General features: G+C 35.9%; 1 protein-coding gene across 10 annotated transcripts in view; it reads right to left on the bottom strand.

Moving 5' to 3' along the window:
• Window positions 1-20,441, bottom strand: part of Myo6 (myosin VI) — a 143,265-nt gene that overhangs the window by 61,862 nt on the left and 60,962 nt on the right. For all 10 annotated transcript variants that reach the window (XM_074079497.1, XM_074079492.1, XM_074079506.1 and 7 more), the window contains 7 exons: window positions 18,386-18,455; window positions 14,096-14,169; window positions 11,452-11,581; window positions 8,870-8,975; window positions 6,809-6,864; window positions 4,397-4,494; window positions 3,334-3,498 (listed from right to left, as the gene is read on the bottom strand). In XM_074079497.1, the coding sequence (XP_073935598.1) occupies window positions 3,334-3,498; window positions 4,397-4,494; window positions 6,809-6,864; window positions 8,870-8,975; window positions 11,452-11,581; window positions 14,096-14,169; window positions 18,386-18,455 (699 nt within the window). The remainder of the gene's footprint in view (window positions 1-3,333; window positions 3,499-4,396; window positions 4,495-6,808; window positions 6,865-8,869; window positions 8,976-11,451; window positions 11,582-14,095; window positions 14,170-18,385; window positions 18,456-20,441) is intronic.

Here is a 20,441-nt window from a genome sequence, read left to right as displayed (position 1 = left end):
TAGAATAAGACTCTATCTCAAAAACAAATTAAAAACCCTTGGGCAGTGGGGGTAGCAGCTCAGTGGTCTACTACTTGCCTAGCCACCACTGGGCCCTAAGTTTGACCCCCAGCACTACAAATAAATAAATAAATAAATAACCTAGCAAAGATACTTATTTCTTCCAACTTTTCTATAATTAGAAAGCTGCAACTGCACCTGCCATCCACTGTCATTCCATCCAAGCTTTCCTTATATTCAAGGATCTTTGCATGACTATTCCAAATGTTTCCATAAAACGTGAAAATATTAGAAAAGTTTTAATAATGTGAGCATTTTAACTTTTTATTCCCTAAAATACACATGCAGTTACACAAATGTTTTCAAATAGATGTATCTCTATAATTCCTTGTGTACAAGCTAATTTGGAAGTACTCTAGGGTTCTCCTTTGCTTTTACAACATGATCAGTTATCACTATGGGGCTTAACTACAGAAAAACCTGATGAAATTACCAACACACTTCCAAGTTGCTTTAAATCAGAATTCTTTGGGGAAGGGATAAGGGGCGTGTTTGTATGCAAACACAAGAGAGGAACATGTAGGGCAACAGAGTGTGCCCCCTTGCTCTCCATCATCCCTGCTGTTTCACAACACAGAGGCAAGAAACCTACTGTTCTGATAAATTTCAGTATGTGCTCCTGTAGGATGCCTATTATTGTGCCAGGAAAGGCTATAAATTCTGAAATACTGAAATATTATGTTCCCAAGCCTCCAAGCAAACAGAAATACTAGATAAATATCAGAATAGTCCCATCATTTTATTATCAATTAAGTGTTGACAAAGCCAGATCGTCATTATTATAATTCATGATTCATAAGTAACTTATATTCCTTTTCTAAAAACCAAACTACAGCAATGCCTATTCCATTTTCATGAAGATTAGGTGAGCAACTAACTTCAAATTTCAATTAATTTAGAGAGTTCTACAGAAGGTTGGATGTTCTACAAGCATATAAACAGATACGTTTATAAAGCAAAATCAATAAAGTTTTAAAATTTCCAATTGTACATTTTTCTTCTAAAAAACTGCTTGAAGTGAAAGCGATGCTATCTGCAAAACCCAGTGAATGAGCACACATATACAGAGCAATAATTAAGTCCACAGACTCTCCAATGGAGGACTCCTGCCAAAAGAGGATTATCACTTGGACAACCTTCTACGGACTAAATTTCCTACGCCCATTCCTTAACTGCCATCTACCCTATATAGGGACACTATTTTCTAGCTGAGATTTTGTAAATTACGTTAATCATCCCAATCACAACTTCGTGAAACTTCTCTGAGGTCTTGTGGTTCTCACAACTCCATCTGTGCTTTCTCTCCCCATCCCTATCAGCTCCAGCATTTGGGTGCTGGCACATGCTTCTCTATATTACGCCATCTCCCGACACAATCACATCCACTCACGGCCACTGTTTTAAACACCACAGACTCCAATCTTGAGATTAACATACCCCATCGTTTTCCAGACATCTCCACTTAGGTGATCCATAGGCTCAAAACTAAATGTTACAGCCTTATGCCAGGTCCCCATCATAGCATTTACATCCATTCAGTTACCACAGTCAAATTTTTGAAAATTACTCTAGATTCTTCCCTTTCTCTACTACATTTAGTATCCCAGTGTTATCAATGTCACTTTCCAATATATTATACAACCCTACCTCCATCATGCTACAGTTGCAATTCAGGTACCTTAGTTACTCTTACTTCAACTCTAGCTATAGTTTTCTAACTAGTCTACTTATGATTTTAGTTTCTATCCTTCTCCTCCTCTCCCCACTTCAAGCCATCCTCCATATTAAAGCTAAAGTAAAACACAGCTCTGATAGTGTTTGTATTTAAAAACCTTGGCTGGCTCTCCAGTCTCCCTCCCACCACTTTCTAAAAGAATGTTTCTTGTCTTGCTTTTGTTCATTTTCTGCATCTACCAGGAATACCTTTTACATCTTTCTTCAACTACTTAACACTGGAAATACCTCAAGGTTTGTTTGTTTGTTTGTTTGTTTGTTTTGCGGTACTGGGGCTTGAACTCAGGGCCTACACCTTGAGCCACTCCACCAGCCTTTTTTTTCTGCGTTAGGTATTTTCGAGATAGGGTCTCAAGAACTTTTCACCCGGGCTGGCTTCGAACCATGATCTTCCTGATCTCTGCCTCCTGAGTAGCTAGGATTACAGGTGTGAGCCATCAGTGCCCAAAGATTCTTACCAAGTATTCAATTCTTCCACTAAGCTTTTTTAAATTCCCAACTGCCACAGCATTCACTGTATCTCTTTCTCATTATTCAACCCATCAGTAAGACTTTGGGTACATTTCCCACCACATTCTAAATTGTTCAGAGACAAGGACTGCATATCATTTTAATCCTGGCACAATGTCTAGCACCCAACAGGCAAGCACTAAATACTTGTTATTGAAATGTATTAAGGAATCATGTGTTCCTTACTAACATTAATTCAGTGGTCAAACTGTCTTGCAGATAAGTCAAAGGTAACTTTAAAGCTAGTAGTACAGAACTATTATAAATTTCTAATTGAGTTGAAATCAGTATGGGTTTAACATCTGCCCTTTTCCCTATCACATTACACAGCGTTTCATCTACTGTTAAAGAGGTGGTAGAGCACTGCTTATCTAAAATACTTGTGGTAAGTGGTTTGAAATTTGGAGTTTTTTAAATCTTGGAGTATTTGTGTAAGCTTTCCAGTTGAGTACCAGTTGATTTAAGTGTTTAGCATTTTAGGTTTTTGCATCAGAGATGCTTAGCCTGTATTATAACCTCAGAAATCGACCTCGGTAGAGATCCCCTTTTTACCGCCATCATCCTAATACATTATATAGTCATTCCCAGGAACCCATGGGGGGTTGGTTCATTGACCCCTCCCCCCTGTGGATACCAGACACCAAAATCTGCAAATCCTCATAGTATTTGGCACAGTATTTGTATATAACCTATACATATCCTCATATATACTTTCACTCATCTCTGGATTGCTTAATACAAAGTAAATGTTATGCAAAGATGTAACACTTTATTGTTTAGGGAATAATAACAAGCACAAGAAGCCTGGAATATTCAATACAAATGCAACTTTTTCATTCCTGATACTTTGAATTCACAGTGAGCTTAAGCCACAGAAGCAGAACCCATACATACTGAGGACATGTGTATTTTATTCAACGTAAACTAGGTATGTACAAAACTAGATATCCAAACACACCAAAATAAGTTTTAGGACTGAAGCAATTCAATTTGCAAACATTGTATGAAATTTATTTTCTTCCAACCTACCCGAAAATTATCTGGGGAGCTCAAATGAAGTTTTTCTCTAATATCTTCAGAAGCCCCAGCACACAGTCTATAAAAGATATGATAATTCCTTTCCTCCTTGCCTTGAACACAGATCCTAGATTTCTCTAGGAGATAATGTGAAACAAATCCTCCAACAACTGAACTCTACAAAAAAAAAAAAAAACACAAAGATATATTTTTTGCGTTTAAAGACAAAGTATAAATTAACAATGCTAAATTTATCTTTTCTAATAAATGTGTCTACCAAAAAGGTTATAATATTCATCAAATATAGGTATAAAAACAGATAACTAAACATAAGCTTAGAGTATTTATGGAGGGCATCCTTAATTTTAAACATTTTCAAGTCTCTATCCATATCAGAAGCGCTATAGGATCAGAATTGACTTTGCACTATAGCTCAATGCTGATGTCCACAATAACCTATCCTATCATTTATTAAGAACCAGAAGATAGAAGCTCAAAGGCACCAAATGTAAAGAATGAAGATGAAATACTAATTACCCTGATGTAATCAGTATATCTGGTATGTATGTGAGATAGACAGATAGAGATATATGTATGTATATGAATATATATGCATGTATCCCACAATTATGTACAATGATTACATATTAATCAAAACATCAAAAGAATAAATTATAGGGGAAAAAACTACATGTAAACTTATACTCAATGCTATAGTCAAATCCAGTACTTGCATTATAAATTGTGAAAGGAGCTCTTGGAATAGTGAAATACATACTGTCCTATCTAAAATAACAAAGAAGCTGGGCACGGTGGTGCTTTCCTATAATTCCAGCACTCAAGAGGGTAAGGCAGGAGGATCTCAAGTTCAAGGCCAAACTGGGCTACAGAGCAAGACACTGTCTCAAAAAATTTTAAATATAATATATGACTAAAAATCCATTAAGTAACAAACTTAAAGAAATTTACCATAAGTTCAAGTATAACACCAATTCTAATAAGATCCTTGTGTTTTTCACAAACATTCGCCAAACATAACATGTTCCCAAACATCTCAAAAGTAACTTTCACTTACCTTTTCATTGAAATGAATTTCTACAAATTTTCCAAATCGACTGCTATTATTGTTGCGAACAGTCTTTGCATTTCCAAAAGCTTCTAAGAGTGGATTAGCTATTAAAAAATGAAAATATTTCATCAAAAAGTGAGCATGAAGGAAGCTTACAAAATAATATGCATAAAATGTCTCCATAGGAAAAACGCTAGAGTAAATATTCTCAAAAATATTAACATGGAGAAACTATTAAGTAATGTCAAATTCCACAAATATTTAATGATTACTCACTATGTTCAGGTACTATACTCAAGTGTAGGAGACAGAAAAATTACTCAAAATATATAAAAGAAAATGTAAATGTTATAGGAAAAACTGAACTACAAAAAGTCACTAAGTTACACCAACTTTAAAAATTACTACCTAAATGTTCAAGGTTTTAACAAGCACATCAGCCCTATAAGAGTGTTGATCACAAATTAAAAAAAAAAAAAAAAAAAAAAAACCAAAGATCTTGTGACAAAATACAGGTAAGAAAGTTACTGTTTGACTTACTTTTCTAAAATATTTTATATTTTTATATAGTGAAAGAGAAAGTAAGATTGCATTAGTGAGTTCTGTCTGAGGGGACTATAGAAGGCGATAGTGAAAAAGAAAACATCAGAGGATGAGAAATATTGAAATAGCCCATCTATAGATGAAGATAATACAATGTGCTGTAAGCGGCTGAGTATTAGAGGAGCATGGCGATAGAGAAAGAGTAAGTTAAGGGGAGGGGTTAATTTGATTAAAGCATGATATATACAGGCTTGAAGTACCAAGGCAAAACCCCCTTGGACCATCAATATACACTTTTTTAAAAAATGAAGGGATGGAAGGAAAAATAACTCCTGTCCAGGGGTGAGTACCAGTGTGTTGCGGCGGGGATAAGGAAAGGGTGAATGTGGTGGATGTATTTTATATTCATATATGAAAACAGAAGAATTTGAAACCTGTTGAAATTATTCTAAGCAAGGGGGGGAAGGAGAACAATGGAGAGGTAGATCTAAGTAAGATATATTATAAGCACATATGTAAATATCACAATGTATCCTCTGTACAACTATTATATGCTAGTAAAAAAAATTTTTTAAACCGTAATTTATTATATTCTATTTGCTTACTCAATTTTTTTCAGTTGTTATGGGTTCTTACTTTATTTTTTTTTATTCACTTATTCATATGTGCATACACTGGGTCATTTCTTCCCTTTCCCCCTTCCTCCACCCTCTCCTTCCTGCCCCCCTTGCTTCCAGGCAGAACTGTTCTGCCTTTATCTCTAATTTTGTTGAAGAGAAGACATAAGCATAATAAGAAGACAAAGCATTTTTGCTAGTTGAGATAAGGATAGCTATACAGAGAGATTCCAGCATTGCTTGCATGTACAAATGTGTTACAACCCAGGTTGATTCAACTCTAACTGATCTTTACACTGGTTACTGATCCCCTTCTCGTGTTGACCTCTGTTGCTTTAAGGTTTCTGTATTAGTTCCTCTGGAGTGGGAACATCAAATGCTTTCATGTTTTGGGTTTTCTACCTATTCCCGTATCTCCCGAATGTGGTACTGAGTACCTAGTGGGGGAAACTAAGGAAGGGGGAAAGAAAGAATAGATGGAGAGGCCTAAAATAAAGCATGAGGGAGTTAAGGAAACAAGACTCAAGATTAGGACAGAATAGGCAGGAGCCAGACCACACAGAACACCACAGCTGGCATTATGGTTTAAGAGCATTATCATGAGAGAGATATGAAGCTGTTAAAAGATTTAAACAGAAGAGATTATTCCCATTTCCATACTGGATCTGGATTAAAGAGAAGCAAGAATGTAAGAGAGGAGACCAGATAAGGGTTATGGTGGAACAGGCAGGGTACAAATTCAATATGATGATGGCCTTGACTAGGATTCTCCAAACTGAGGTGCAAGAAGCTTTCTAAGGCATAGGCAAAAGCATGGACAGCTTAAGAGATCCATTCACATATTCTTACCTTCAAAGGGAACACTTCTGTTAAGATAATTTTCTGAAAAAGGGTACCTTAATAACCTCAAATAACTCTTCTTTCTCTTTCCTTCTTTATAGTAAACAATATACAGAAAAGCAAAGAGCTTCCTGTATCTCTTTCACTCATTCAATCAATACTTATGCTATGTATCGGGCACTATTCTAGGAGTATGAAATATAAACAGAAATCCCTGCCTGCTTAGTGCTTACAGGGGCAGAAGTGCGGAGAGAGACAGCAGGTATTAGGTAAATGAGAAGACAGTGTCTGAGCAAAGATTTGCAGCAGATGGAAGTTTTCTGCATTTCTGAGAGAAGAACATTCCAGGCCATTGAAAGGCTTCTTCTAAGTTAATTTCAGTATACACCTAACAATAGAAAATAAAAACTGACAATACCTTCAACAATTCTATCATCAATATCTTGACCTGTTCCATAGGATTCTGTCAGATATCTATTTAAAATACAAGATAAAAAAAAACTAGATGACAATAATATTGCATACAGTATATTCATAATTTTAGTATTATTTAATACAAAATATGTTATTATTCAATGCAAAACTGAAGTCTGGGTCATCATTATAACTGTTTAAAAATTATGAATTTCTGTCCAAATGTAACTTTTATGTTATAGGTTTAAATTTATTTAAAATTCTATACAGATTGCCTTTAACATCTAAATCAGTCTTATCTTTTTGAAGCTGTTCTGGGGGGATATTCTGATTTTTTACCAACCATTTGGTTTTAAATATGTAACACAATTCACATGGGATTATTCATCCACTACAAGAGACTTCAAAGCCTTCTGCAATCACCTATTAATTCAACCTTAATGACTACAGAAAATAAGACAATGAACAACTAAGCAACTGAAAGTCATCAATCTAAGTTGTTACACTGAAAGGTAAAACACAATGGAATGATTATTTGTCTGCCACATTTCAAAACAAAAAACAATCTTTGATTTACAATGCAAGTGCAAATTATAATGTTAAAGCTCCTTAACTTTTTGCTCAGTTTCATAAATTAGCCATAGACTTGCCATATGACTATAACATAAAAGATAAAGAATAACTGAACCTCTTAGAATTCCAAGACTATTGGGAAGTATTCATTTAACCGGAATTTCCTATTAAAAACATAAAACTCTTCAATTGCTTTACATAACTAACTCAGATTCTCATACACATTTACATAGCAAATAGCAAAATTTCAAAGAAGGTCACAGCACCTAACAGTCATCTAGGAACTATGATACATTAAGAACAACATTAGTAAAAATTCAGAATATGTTGGTCCCAGCAGTATCTTCATCACTAGCTTTAATTTCAGTGGGTACATAAATTGATAGAATGAAACAATAATGAATGCTAAGGTTCCTTCCATTTTAAAATGTTATGATTATAAACAAAATGTTAAAAGTTTCATTTTATGGCAGCAAAGGAAATTTGTTGGGAGGAGTATGAGGAAGTAGAAATAAAAAGGTCAATCCCCATAAACTTAAGGTAAAAATGGCTTCAAACACACAAATAGCAGAAACACTGAGAACAGAATGTCCATTTGGACTTTGGAGTTTGAAGGAACATTCCTGGATTTCCCTTTGCCTAACCAGCACTAATCTATACTAGGATCCTCATGGAAATAACATGTCAGAGCTGGCTTTCAACAACCTACAGATTAGCTTCTACAAGGTGTTTGTTTCTTAAAAATGACAGAACCTTCCATTTCAAACTGTACCACAAAATATGCAAAGTTACTAAAGTCAACCTATTCAAGTTAACAAAGAAATATTTGCACACCCATGTTCAAAACTGCACTATTCACAATAGCCAAGAGATAGAAGCAACCCTAGTGCCTATCAACAAATGAATGGATAAACAAAATGTAATATATGCCTACAGTGGACTATTATTCACCCTTTAAAATTTAGGAAGGAAATTTCTAATACATGTAACAACATGGTGACTTTTCTTTCCAAAGACATAGGGTCTCACTATGTTCTCCAGGCTGATTCCAAACTCCTAGGCTCAAGTGATCCTCCCACTTCAACATCCCAAATAACTGGCACTATACACTATGGGCATATGCCACCACTGCCAGCCCAAACATGGGGGAACTGTAGGCCAAGCTAAATGAAATAAGTAGTCACAAAAGATAAGGACTACATGGCCCTATTTATGAGTTAACTAGAGTAGTTAAATTCACGGAAACTGAGAATAGAATGGCATTTTGTCAGAGGCTGGGGGTGTGGGGGTGGTACATAGAGAGTTCTTTAATGGGTTCAGAGCATCCGTTTTGCAAGAGGAGCATATCTGGAGAGTGGCAGAACAGCAATATAAATATGCCTTGCACTGCTCAACTGTACACTTAGGAATGGTTAAGTTAGCAAATTTTGTGGTATTCATGTTTTACCACCAAAGTAATGTCGACCTGTTCAAAATATTCTACATTACTCACCTTAGAACAAATTTTGTATTTTCTGTTTTGCCAGCTCCTGATTCACCAGATACAATGATAGACTGACTCATTTTGAGCACCTTCATGTCTCGAAAGGCCTTGTCAGCTGGAGTCAAAAGAACACATTAGTGCTGAGTAACACATTAAACAAAGTCGTAAGTCACAGAAAGTTCACTGTAGGAGCCATTGCTCCTAAGGAAATCTGAAATATGTGTCAACAGTTGTAATGAAATTTTAAGAGAAGGTCATTCAAAAGTATTCAAAAATTTCAAAAAGTATTTATTTTCATTGTTCTTCCTTGTTATTTTAACAGCTAAGTAATGTGAAATCCAAATAAACAACTCTGAAATTTGTGTGAGAATTGTCCCCATATTAGGAGCTGTGGCTCCGCTCTGCCTAATACCAAAGCAGATCAGCAGAGGGATAAAAAATGCTCACAATGCAGAACTAATGAAGTCCCCAGTGAAAAGCAAGAAGTAACAATCTTCCAATTAAGAAGGCTGGTGACCAAAATTTCTTCTGAAGAGAAAAACACATAATTGCAAAATGAATTCTGTGGGGTTTTCTGCATGATACTATTAAGCATCTTGTAGAATATAGCAGTATTTCAAAGATAGACAAAATTAACTGCTTTAAATTTCCTACATTTACAATTATCTATATACAATTTTTTTTATGGTACTGGAGTTTGAACTCAGGGCCTACACCTTGAGCCACTCCACCAGCCCTTTTTTTGTGATGTTCTGGTGTTTTTTTCAAGATAGAGTCTTGAGAACTATTTGCCCGGGCTGGCTTCGAACCATGATCCCCCTGATTTCTTGTCTCCTGAGTAGCTAGGATTACAGGCATGAGCCACCAGTGCCCAGCACTTATTATTTATATATAATTTTTAACTATCTTCCTTACACAACAACTTAAGCTATACAATGTCTTAAACTTTAAGTCTATACAGATAAATGAAACACAATTTAATTGTGTTAATATAGTCTAAAAACAAATTTAAGTCAAAATTAGTTCCTGATCAATTTGGCTTGATAAGACAACTATTTCTCACCTCAATCATATGCTACCCATACAAATGAAAAAGGTTTTACAATGGCTTTTGCTCTAAGGACAGAATGCAGACCAAATGCTATGATTTGGACATGGCTTAGGTACCACCCAAGGGTACACTGTAATCAAAGGCTCAGTCTCCAGGGTGGTGCTATCCAGAGGTGGTCGGAGTTTTGGGAAGTGGGACCCAGTAGAAGGCCTTGGGTTACTGGGGAATTGTTATAAAATGAGCAACTCCAGTCCCTCCCCATCCTCTCTCCGCTCCTGGTTGGAGATGGAATCAATTGCCTCCTCTAAGCCATTGCTATCACCCATGAAATGAGGCAGTCAAGGGGTGACCCACATCACAAAGCCTGTGCTACACCATTTGAACTCTGTATCTTCTTCACAAGTAGCCTGTGTCAGGTATCTCATTACAGTGACACAAAGGTGATGCAAGAGTACACTCATCCACTTTATTAAAACCCATTCCACCTACTTTTACAGAATCATTTAAACACTTTTTTTTTTAGCAGTAAGGCTAAAAAAAGAGGCAGTTTATTTATCTTTTGGGAGAGAAGTACTGGGGCCTTGTACTTGCTAGGCAGGTGCACTACCTCTTGAGCCATGTCTCCAGTTCTTAGTCTATTTACATTTTAAACATTTTACTTATCCCCAGTGATGAGCTTGCTACTATTCATGTTCTAACAATTGTGCACCACTTTTCAGACTGAGAGGAAAACATACCAACACTCATCAAAGCATCTTAGAACCAAAACCAAATCAGCACTGGATTTGCCTGACATATTACTGTCTCACAGTACAGAGCACACACATCAACCAAACCTGAAAAAGTGAGGGGTGATTAGGCCAAAACTTAATGCCCAGAGAAAAACAGGGTGCACCAAGAAACCCACGTATGATTTTCAGCTACTGATTTAGTCTGGATGCAAAGGAGTTGGCTAACACCGCTGGGCTTGGTAGAAGCGAGGTGGGGCAATCTCTAATCATGATAGTATAATTCCATCTCTCTGTGTCCCAGAGCAAAAGGGCTCTGGCTTCAAGATGAGGGAGGCTGAGAAAAGTCAAAGTAACACTAGCCTCTTCCCACAGATATCTGTGATTTCCTTTAATTTTCAAGCCCTGATGCAAGAGAATTCACCTGACAGCCCAAATATGACCCAAGTAATGCACTCACAAGTGATGAGGACTGGCCTCAAAGCTGTGACAACTTTTAAGATGGACCTGAATATAGGGATGAGTCAAAAAGTACCATTAGGTCAACTTTTATTACATCCCCCTTTCACCTGGGCAGAGACACCTGAGAAGACACAGGCATTCACCGAAGATAGTGATGCTCAAGGTAGCTGCAGAAATCCTCTTCATCTCATCTGAGATACCAGCTCCTAACAATGCTGATGCACCCAATATCCACACAGGTCTTCCAAAGCATATATTCAATGTGTGGTGCAGTTTATTATTCCAAAAGAAAAACTAATAAAATTTGAATGCTGTAAATCTAAAAATTCAAATATAATTAAATCACTTACCAATTGCAAAGACATGAGGTGGCATTGTGCCAAGAGATTTTCCTTGATAGGACTTTATTGTATCTGAAGAATATATTTTAGGTATATCAAAGTATGGATTCACTGCAATCAGAATGTTGGCGACATATGTCTATGTGGGAAAAGCATAAACAGGGAATTTTCCAATTACTATTTTCATTTAAAGCTGAACAAGGCTAATGGGAAAAAGAAATACACAGCAAACAGAGACTTCCAATTATCTTTACAAACAGAATTCCAAAGTCTGCATTTCTAGTCCTAAGTATTCCCTGACTTTTAGGACTCATTATTTCTCCAACTCATAATATATATTTTTTTATGTTGTTATCACTCAGAAACCTCAAACTCAGCACATCCAAAGTCAAGATTATCTCTGTCCACCTTCCTCTGCCTCACAGAAAACATCCCCTTTCTACATGTTCTCTCAGGTGCATGGTATCACTACCAAAAATCTCAGTCTATAAAAACCTCTGTCTCAATTGGGTTTCTTCTGTAGATTCCACTTACAAAATCTACCCTCTCATTCTATTCCTAGCTGAATTTTGTTCATTTGTATTCTCACATAGACTGTTTCACCCCTACTGAAGGATTTAAGAAAGGTCAGAGCACACTCTGGGCCCATCCCCATCAGTGAATGCTAAGGAGTGATTTAACTCGGAGGTGACCACTTGGTCCCAGACATCTGCAAAACAACATATGCTACCACTGACAGGCTAAATGTTTAATGAGATTCTTTTAAATTTGGAATTTAAATTTAAAACGTCAATACATTTTACCAGTAGGGTTTATAAAATTCCTGTTGGGTAGATAGAGAGTTGTGGTTTAGTAAACAAAACTAGGGCACACAGAACCATATTTTTCACTTTCCTGCTTCTAAGTATGGAAGAGAAATGGTGTGGAAATCTTGAACTCTCAGATTATTCATCTAGAAATGCAGGGAATGCTCCCAAAGATGTTTCCCAGAGTACAGTTAAACAATAAAACAAATTCCAGATTTTCATCTTTCTAGGGAAAACAAAAGGGAAGTTTCAGAGATTTTAATATCATAAAAACACAGATTAGCTATTGTTTTACTCAAATATAAGGGAGATTAGTGATTACTCTGATTAGCAAGAAACTCAAAATGAAAACCTTAAACTATTACTCTAAATTGCTTCCTACACTTATATATATGTATATGTATATATGTACGTGTACTATACAATAGTAATGGCCTCATCATTGACATGTAACAGAAACAGCTATATTTATGTATTGCTGACATTTAATGGTTTTTTTGTAACTAAAAGGCTTAACTGGCTAGAGAAAAAAGCATACCAATCATGGCTCTGGTTAACCTTGAAAATACTGGTTCTCCAGTTCTACTTCAAAGATAATGTATCCTGACTATATCCGAAGTGATTTATTATAAGTTTAGCTTCTTTAACAAGCTTCAAAACTTTATAAAATTTCAGTATCTAAAAGAGCATTTGGCACACATTAGAAGTTCCTCAACATCAGGCAGCTGATTGAGTGAATTTTGTTTCTAAATATATTTCTAATTCAAAAATACCCATATTTAAAGCTAAAAATACTCTTTATTTGCTTGATTTTGAAAAAAAGAATCAAGGAGGAAAGTAAAGTCTCCATACTATGCATAATCAGAAGAAGGCAAGTAAATGCTTTTGGAACAGACTAGCTCTATTTCCCAGCTGTCACTATTTGGACAGATGGCAAAGAGTAGATGTAATTTAGTCAGAATTAAGTAAGTACAATTAGGCAAATTGATAGTGATATAAAAGATTAAGGCTGTCATTTGATCTAGTAAGTGTCAAAGAAGCTATGTGCTTTCTTCGTTCAAAAATAATGAAGAGACCCATCTTTATAATAGGAGAACTAGAGTGGGGTAATTTATCTCCAGCCAACAAAAGAATCTATGATTAGGTCATATTAGAATAAAATCTTGTACGTGCCAATGAATAATTATGATTAAAGCATAATATAAATACAGTAAAACACAGTAGTTGTCACCTGAATGATTTGGTACAAACTCTATATGCATTGAAAGCATTATCTTTCTTTTTCTAATATTCTAGAGTCTGTTGAAACACTGCCATTACTTAGGCTCTTTGATCAGCATTTGTGTGTTCTTGATATTTCCTCAGATACTGCCTCTAATTTACAGATTTTTCCTCATTTAAAATTTTACATTGCAATATATAATCCTTATATGCTGCAATAAATTCTCTACAAAACGATATGAAAAGTGAAATTACTTTAACAGATCTACAGACATATATACAAAAATAAGAAATCAAAATCCATAATAATGTTATGTTAATGTCAGTTAAAAAATACTGACATTAGACATTTTTAAGCCTGAAAGGTATTAAATGATGCTCTGAATTCCTGTTTCACTTAACAAATATTTACCAAGTACCCACTGTGTACCAGGCATTTTCCAAGTCCTAGAGGTACAGCAGCAAATTAGAAAAACAATCCTTGTCTTCATGGATTTCAAGTGCTATTCAACAGACTCAGATCAAGCATGATTTCCCAGTACAAAATTTTAAGCCTAATGAAATCAAACAGTGGCATGCAAACTAATTATCCCCACAAAAACATAAGCCATAGGTTACATACTCACATAAATTCTGTCTTTACTATATCGAACTTTGATATTATGGAGGAGTGTGGCTTCATTTAAGTACATTAGTGAACCTAAGACATAAAATTTTAAATCATCACACAGTTTAAGAGAAGAAAAGAAAACAATATTATCCTAATCACAATCACTTTGACCCAACCTAAAATTCACTTGTTAGGTTACATTTAATTCTATCTTTTTAAAACCCAGGTACATATAAACCCCTAGGACTGATTTAACATAAATCCACCTAGGGGTGAAGTGGAGTTAGAATGCTTGCCCAAAATAAATCCAGTTTACATACATGTTATGTGGGATTTTTAAATGATGAATTCCCAACTAAGGAAGTACATCTGGTGAGTACCAGAAGAATACATGCCAATGAAGGTTGGTCAAGTATAATTCAAATATAAAGAAAAAAAGTACTATTTGAGTACTATTAATGAGACCCTAATCTATTCTAGGTATCTTAAAAGGTAAAACATAAAAGAGAAAACTGTAGAATGGCAAGGAACCATCAGATCATTCATTCACTCCTGACAACTAACATGATGCAGGAAGAGTCCTGGAGAAATTATGTTTCATCCCAGGATATGAGATGGGTAATGGCAGAACTGAGGTTGATACCCTGTTCTTCTAGTGTTTGTTTTAATGATATGTTAGTTTCTTTCCAGTGCCCTCCAGTCCCCTGCGCTTCATCTTCACCACATGCTAGAGCAGATGAAACCACCCTCTTCTCAACCACCTCACTTGTTACTATCCCCACACTCTCCCAGTCATAGAAACTGCAAACCATACCAACACCAGAACTATCTTCTCTCATCCTCCTTATTATAAATCAACATCCAAGCCTTTATATAACATAAAACGTGTAGTAATTGCCAGGCTTATGGCAAGCATGCCAAAAGCAGCATAATCTCAATCTCTGAACCGTCTATCCATTCTGTCCATTTCTACTGCCCATCCCTGCTTAGGGCTCATTGCCACTTTTGGTATTATAGTAGCCTCTTACCTGTCTATTGTCTCAGTCTCTCTTGCTAATCCAGACTGCTCAGCACATTAACTAAACAAGAACTCTAATTAAATATCTGCCTCAAAAAAAAATCAGTGGCTCTCTATTAACTATCAACCCTCACATTCAAGTCTTATCAAGGCTCTAACCTGCATTCAAATGTCTTTTCTATATAATTTTCTACAATTTGTTTTAGTATGATCTAACTTATAGACAGATTGAACTGTATATCAAATCTAGAAACTATTTACACATTGGTTTCTACCTAGAATATCCTCTACCTCTCTGTCAAAAAGTTACCTATGTTTGCCAGGTGCTGTGACTCACGCCTGTAATGCCACCTATTTGGGAGACTGACATAGGGAGGATTGCAGTTCAAGGTTACCTGGGCAAATAGTTTGCGAGACCCCCATCTCCAAAATAACCAGAGCAAAATGGACTGTAAGTGTACCTCAAGTGGTAGAGAGTCTGCTTTGTAAGCACAAAGTACTGAGTTCAAACCCCAGTCCCAACCAAAAATCAAAACAAAAAGTTACCTATACTTAAGTTCAAAAGTTATCTCACAAATGATAACTTCGCCATTCTAACCACCACCACCACCAGAGATCTTCTCTTCTTTATATTTTCGTTATGGTGCTGACCATACATATATGGTTTTGACTACTAAACGAAACCCATAGGGCAGATGCTACTTCATTCATTTGTGTCTGGTCCCTCACTGAGGTTGTGTCTACACTGCATGCATGCCTGGCATACAATTCAACACCTAATCAATGCTATCAATGAGTCTCTTGCTACACCTATCTCAACAAAGAAAGTCCATGTTTCTGCACTTATACCATGCAGCCAGGTCACTTTCCAAGGGCCTCGCTGCTTCCAATTGCCATTAAAGCAGATTTAAAAAAAAAAAAAAGAGCAAGAAGTAGATGGAGCCTCCTAACAATTGAAAAGCAGCTGCCCTCTAAACTGAGGAAGGATTTGGAGAGGGCTAAGCAGCAGAAGTGTCCCTAGTTTGAGTATTTCATCACCTTTCTATATCCCTACTCTTTTTCCACACTTATCCCCTCGAAGCCTGGCCTACATATTGCTATGTCTTTATTCAAAGCACTCTGCTGAATGACTCCCCCACACCTCACCTGCCGCTGAAACAGCTGGTTACATGATATCATCTGCTTCCTCTAAGTAAAAATTCCTAATCCCACAGTACAGTTCCTTGAAAAGTTAATCATATAAACATATACTGACGTGCGAATGAGTACAAGCTCTCTTTACCCCCTTCCATACTCACCACCTGCCTTCTCAAGGATAGCCAAGCATATCAAGGCAAAGTAAATGGGAAGAATGTTTCAAAAACTGAAGGCTTACAGATAGTAAGAAAAATAAAGGAGCTTGATAAAGTTGCATACATTGTAATAATGGTAACAATATGCTCTTTATTAACATACAATAGAGTTCCTATCATTTAACAAGGCATTAACCCAAAAACAGGATAGTAATTCTACTCAAAATCATAGTCTACTCTATTTCTGTGGGGCAGGAATCTATAAAAGAAAGCAGAAAATAAGCAGCCCAAGGCTATCACACCTGCAGTGCAACAAAACCAGAAGTACATCAATGGATTTAAAAACTTCAATCTATCATGTTTAACCAGATATGGATATATTATATGAATCAAAATGTTTTAATATATGAGAAGTGTTAGTTAGTAGTTTGCATACCCTCAAAATTTTCAACAGAAAGATATTCTCTCTTATTTTAGCTACAGTATAGTCTCATTCTTCTTTTTATTTTGCTTTGATTGCTGTTCAAAAATGCATTAGCTCATCAGATGAACTCTCCAGTAACTGTGGAGAATGAAGGAACCACACACTCTTTCCTCAACTTTTGCACCTAAGAATAATAGCTATCATTTGTTGAGTCTGTCCGAGGGGAAGGACTATGGCAGGCATTTTAAATCCCTCATCTCCAAGTATGCAACATGTACTTTATTACTCTCGTCTTACAGATGAGAATCTCCCAAGAGTCACAGTGGCCACAGGCCAACAAGCTTCCTAACCACAGTCCGAATCAGACCACGGGCCGTCTGAGCCCACAGCCAGGGCCCTCTCCTTGCCCACTATTCCTCAATGCCCTATTTACATATGGGATCTTACAGGCTCAGTTACACATAAACACCAGTGAAAATGATAAGAACAAGTCGGTACCTTTCTCTTATCTTTTAGAGTTTCAAATGTTAAGTGCCTTTTATGAATTCCATGAAAACTGGACATGATCCTTAAGTAATGCCCCTAGCCTGCCCCTGTTGCTGCCACTTTCTAGAAAGTCCCCAAAGGCTCATGTGTTAAAAGCCTGGTCCTCTGCTTGGTGTTACTGGAATGATGGGAATTTTAAGAGCTGAGCCCTGCAGAAGACCTTAGGTAAGTCATTTGAGTCATGCCATCAAAGTGGGTAGAAGGAATGCAGCCTTTTCTAACTCTCTTTGCTTCCTGGCTGCTGTGATAGGAGCAACTTCCTCCACAATGCACTCCTGTCATGATATACTGCCTCATCCAAGGCCTAAAAGCAATGGGATCACCCGAACATAGACTAAAACTTCCAAATCTGTAAGCCAAAATAAACCTTTCCTCTTTTTAAATTAACTGAGGTATCTTGTCATATTAACAGAAAGCTGACTCCCCATAAAAAATTGCAATGTGATTATTTCTTAATGCTGAAAACATAAGAATAAAAAGAGTCTGCTCACTGAATAAATGTTTTTATCACTAAACATGCTAAAGTATTTATAAGTCAAATTAATATTGTATTTTAATATAATTTCCTAAATAAAATTTTCAATTAGTAGTAATAGAGCAGTAGTTTTAAATGCTTGTTTTCTTCAAACACTAATGTTAAATGATTCCTACCAATCCAACTTCCAAATTACTGAGCCACATCTTATTACTGTAAAAATCACCTGACTCTACATAAGGTTCAAAATAACTTTTAGGACTATTCTCATGAGACCTTCAAGTCTCATAGGAAATTATCACCTTCCATACATTCACAAAGCTGAAATAACACTGAAAATGACATTTAAGAAACACCTTCACCAAAGTGCACATCTGTGACAATAATTAACTTAGGACTTTCAAGCTCCTCCACTTACATGAACCCTCCTGTCAAAAGGCTACATTTTTTCCTGAACCTAGTAAGTATAGTTTTAATATATCTATCAATTTATTTTCTGAAAGTAAAGTTTCTTTTTCTATGCTGAGAAATAGCTTTCAACTTATACTTACAGTTATCTTCCACATCTTTTTTACTGTCCTCTTCTGCAGGGAACACTTGGTTTATGAGAGCCAAAAATGTCTAACATAAACACAATAAAAACTCATTAAACTGGAGGCTTACAGCTAGCAAGAAAAATAAAGGAGCTTAATGAGTTACACACATTCTAAAAATGATAACAATGTATGACTTATTAACATAAAACAGAGATCCTATAACTTAAAAAGACAGGACAATAACTTTATTCAAAATCATAACCCACTCTATTACTATGGACAGGAATCAACAACAGCAATCAGGAAATAAACAGCATAAGGCTATTGCACCTTCAGTGGAACAAAACAAGAAGAACATCAATATTAAATATGTATTTACAAATGTGCTACTTAGCACATTTTTAAGACAATAAGAATTTTAATGTTTGTATACACAGAATTGTTGCTTCAAAAATAGAAAAAGTAACATTCAATAAAGTATAACAAAAACGATTACATTTATGCTTTTATTTGGGTAAAACATATTTAATACAAATGTGCTAGATACATAGACAGTATCCAAAAACATTTGGTCCAAAAAATTATAAGTATCCATTTAAAAATAACCTTCATTTAAATGCTATGGTGGACACTGCAAAATTTCTCTTTTAGGAAAAAACAAATAATCTCAAATGACATCTAAAGAGAATTAAATTTTAATCCAAGTTATTCTAACAATTATTCACAAATTTATACCTTTAAACAATTACAATTACTATCGAGGTTGAAGTTTCCAGTTGTACAAAACAAAAGTCTTAGGAAAAATGGTTCAATTATTTTAAAGTAATATCTGTAGGGTTGGGATGTATCTCAGTGGTAGAGTATGTGCTTATTTAGTGTGTACAGACCCTGGGTTTGATCTCCAGCACCAAAAAATAACAGTAACAATGGTATTTGTAGGTCTATATATGTATGTACATATGTATGCATACATATATACACATATATATAATATGCAAGAATATTGTGTAAGGCCAAAGATAAGACTACTATTGTAGTTTATTTACAAAGTAAAACCCAGGCTATAAGGACTACATCGACTCAAAGTTTCAATTTACAATATTGTTATGCTCTAAAAACTCTGGAGGTTAATTATTTATAACCCAGTACATGTGTTCTCAATGTTATAAATGTGGAAAAGTCTGGAGGCTAGACCACAAAACTAAAATAATCCATAATTTATGTTAACTACACAAATGATAATATAAAACAATCCACAGTTACGACACTTGTTCTATAGAAAAATTCATTCAGAAATAGCTGCTATTGTTATAGAATGATGTGTACCCACTTGTCACAGCCTTGGCAACAGGGTTAAGGACTCCCTTGACTCCACAATTTGGTTTTAGCTTGGAAGAAGCTATGTCCCCCCTCCACAAAAAAAAAAAAAAAAAAAGACTCCACGAAGTTAGAAGATGGAGGAGTGAAAGGTGGAGCAGGGGGGGAAGACAGGGTTGCTAGAATGAGAATATTAACAGCAGGCTAAGACAAGCCCTGACAAATAGTTCCTCTCCTTCTTTATACCCCAAATTATCAACCAGACCCCATTTTCTTCTGCTTGCCAAGAAAAAAAAAATCTGCTTAATCAAGAAGATTTTTTTTTTTCTTAAATGGAGGAGGTGGGATGAAGAGATGTTTTTCTTAACTGAGTAAAATGTCAGCCCCTATCCCCTATCTTCAAGGGACCTTGAGAAATCACTTTCTCACTGAGCTGTAAAAATGTCACTGCGTCAGAAAATCTTGCCCTTACTCCAAACAGTAGCTAGCCAATCAGGAAGATTGTGAACCCAAACCTGTCCATCAGGGTGAGGGGCAGAGAGATTAAAAACTGAGCTGACTCCCTGCTCAGTGTGTTCTGCCTATCAGACTATGGTCAGTGGCTGCACCCTTCTGCAGAAGTAAAACTTCCTTTTGCCCTGCTGAGCAACTCCTGCATGTTTCTTTGATTACTGTTTGGGAACGGCATTTCTATCAGCAGTCTGATTCCATCATATTTTCAACTGTTATTTACTTATTTATTGGTGCTACTGGG

The sequence above is a fragment of the Castor canadensis genome, chromosome 1 (assembly GCF_047511655.1).
Source record: "Castor canadensis chromosome 1, mCasCan1.hap1v2, whole genome shotgun sequence".
NCBI classification, from domain to species: domain Eukaryota; kingdom Metazoa; phylum Chordata; class Mammalia; order Rodentia; family Castoridae; genus Castor; species Castor canadensis.
Note: the sequence above shows the minus strand (reverse complement) of the source record. Positions and strands in the feature narration are given on the sequence as shown.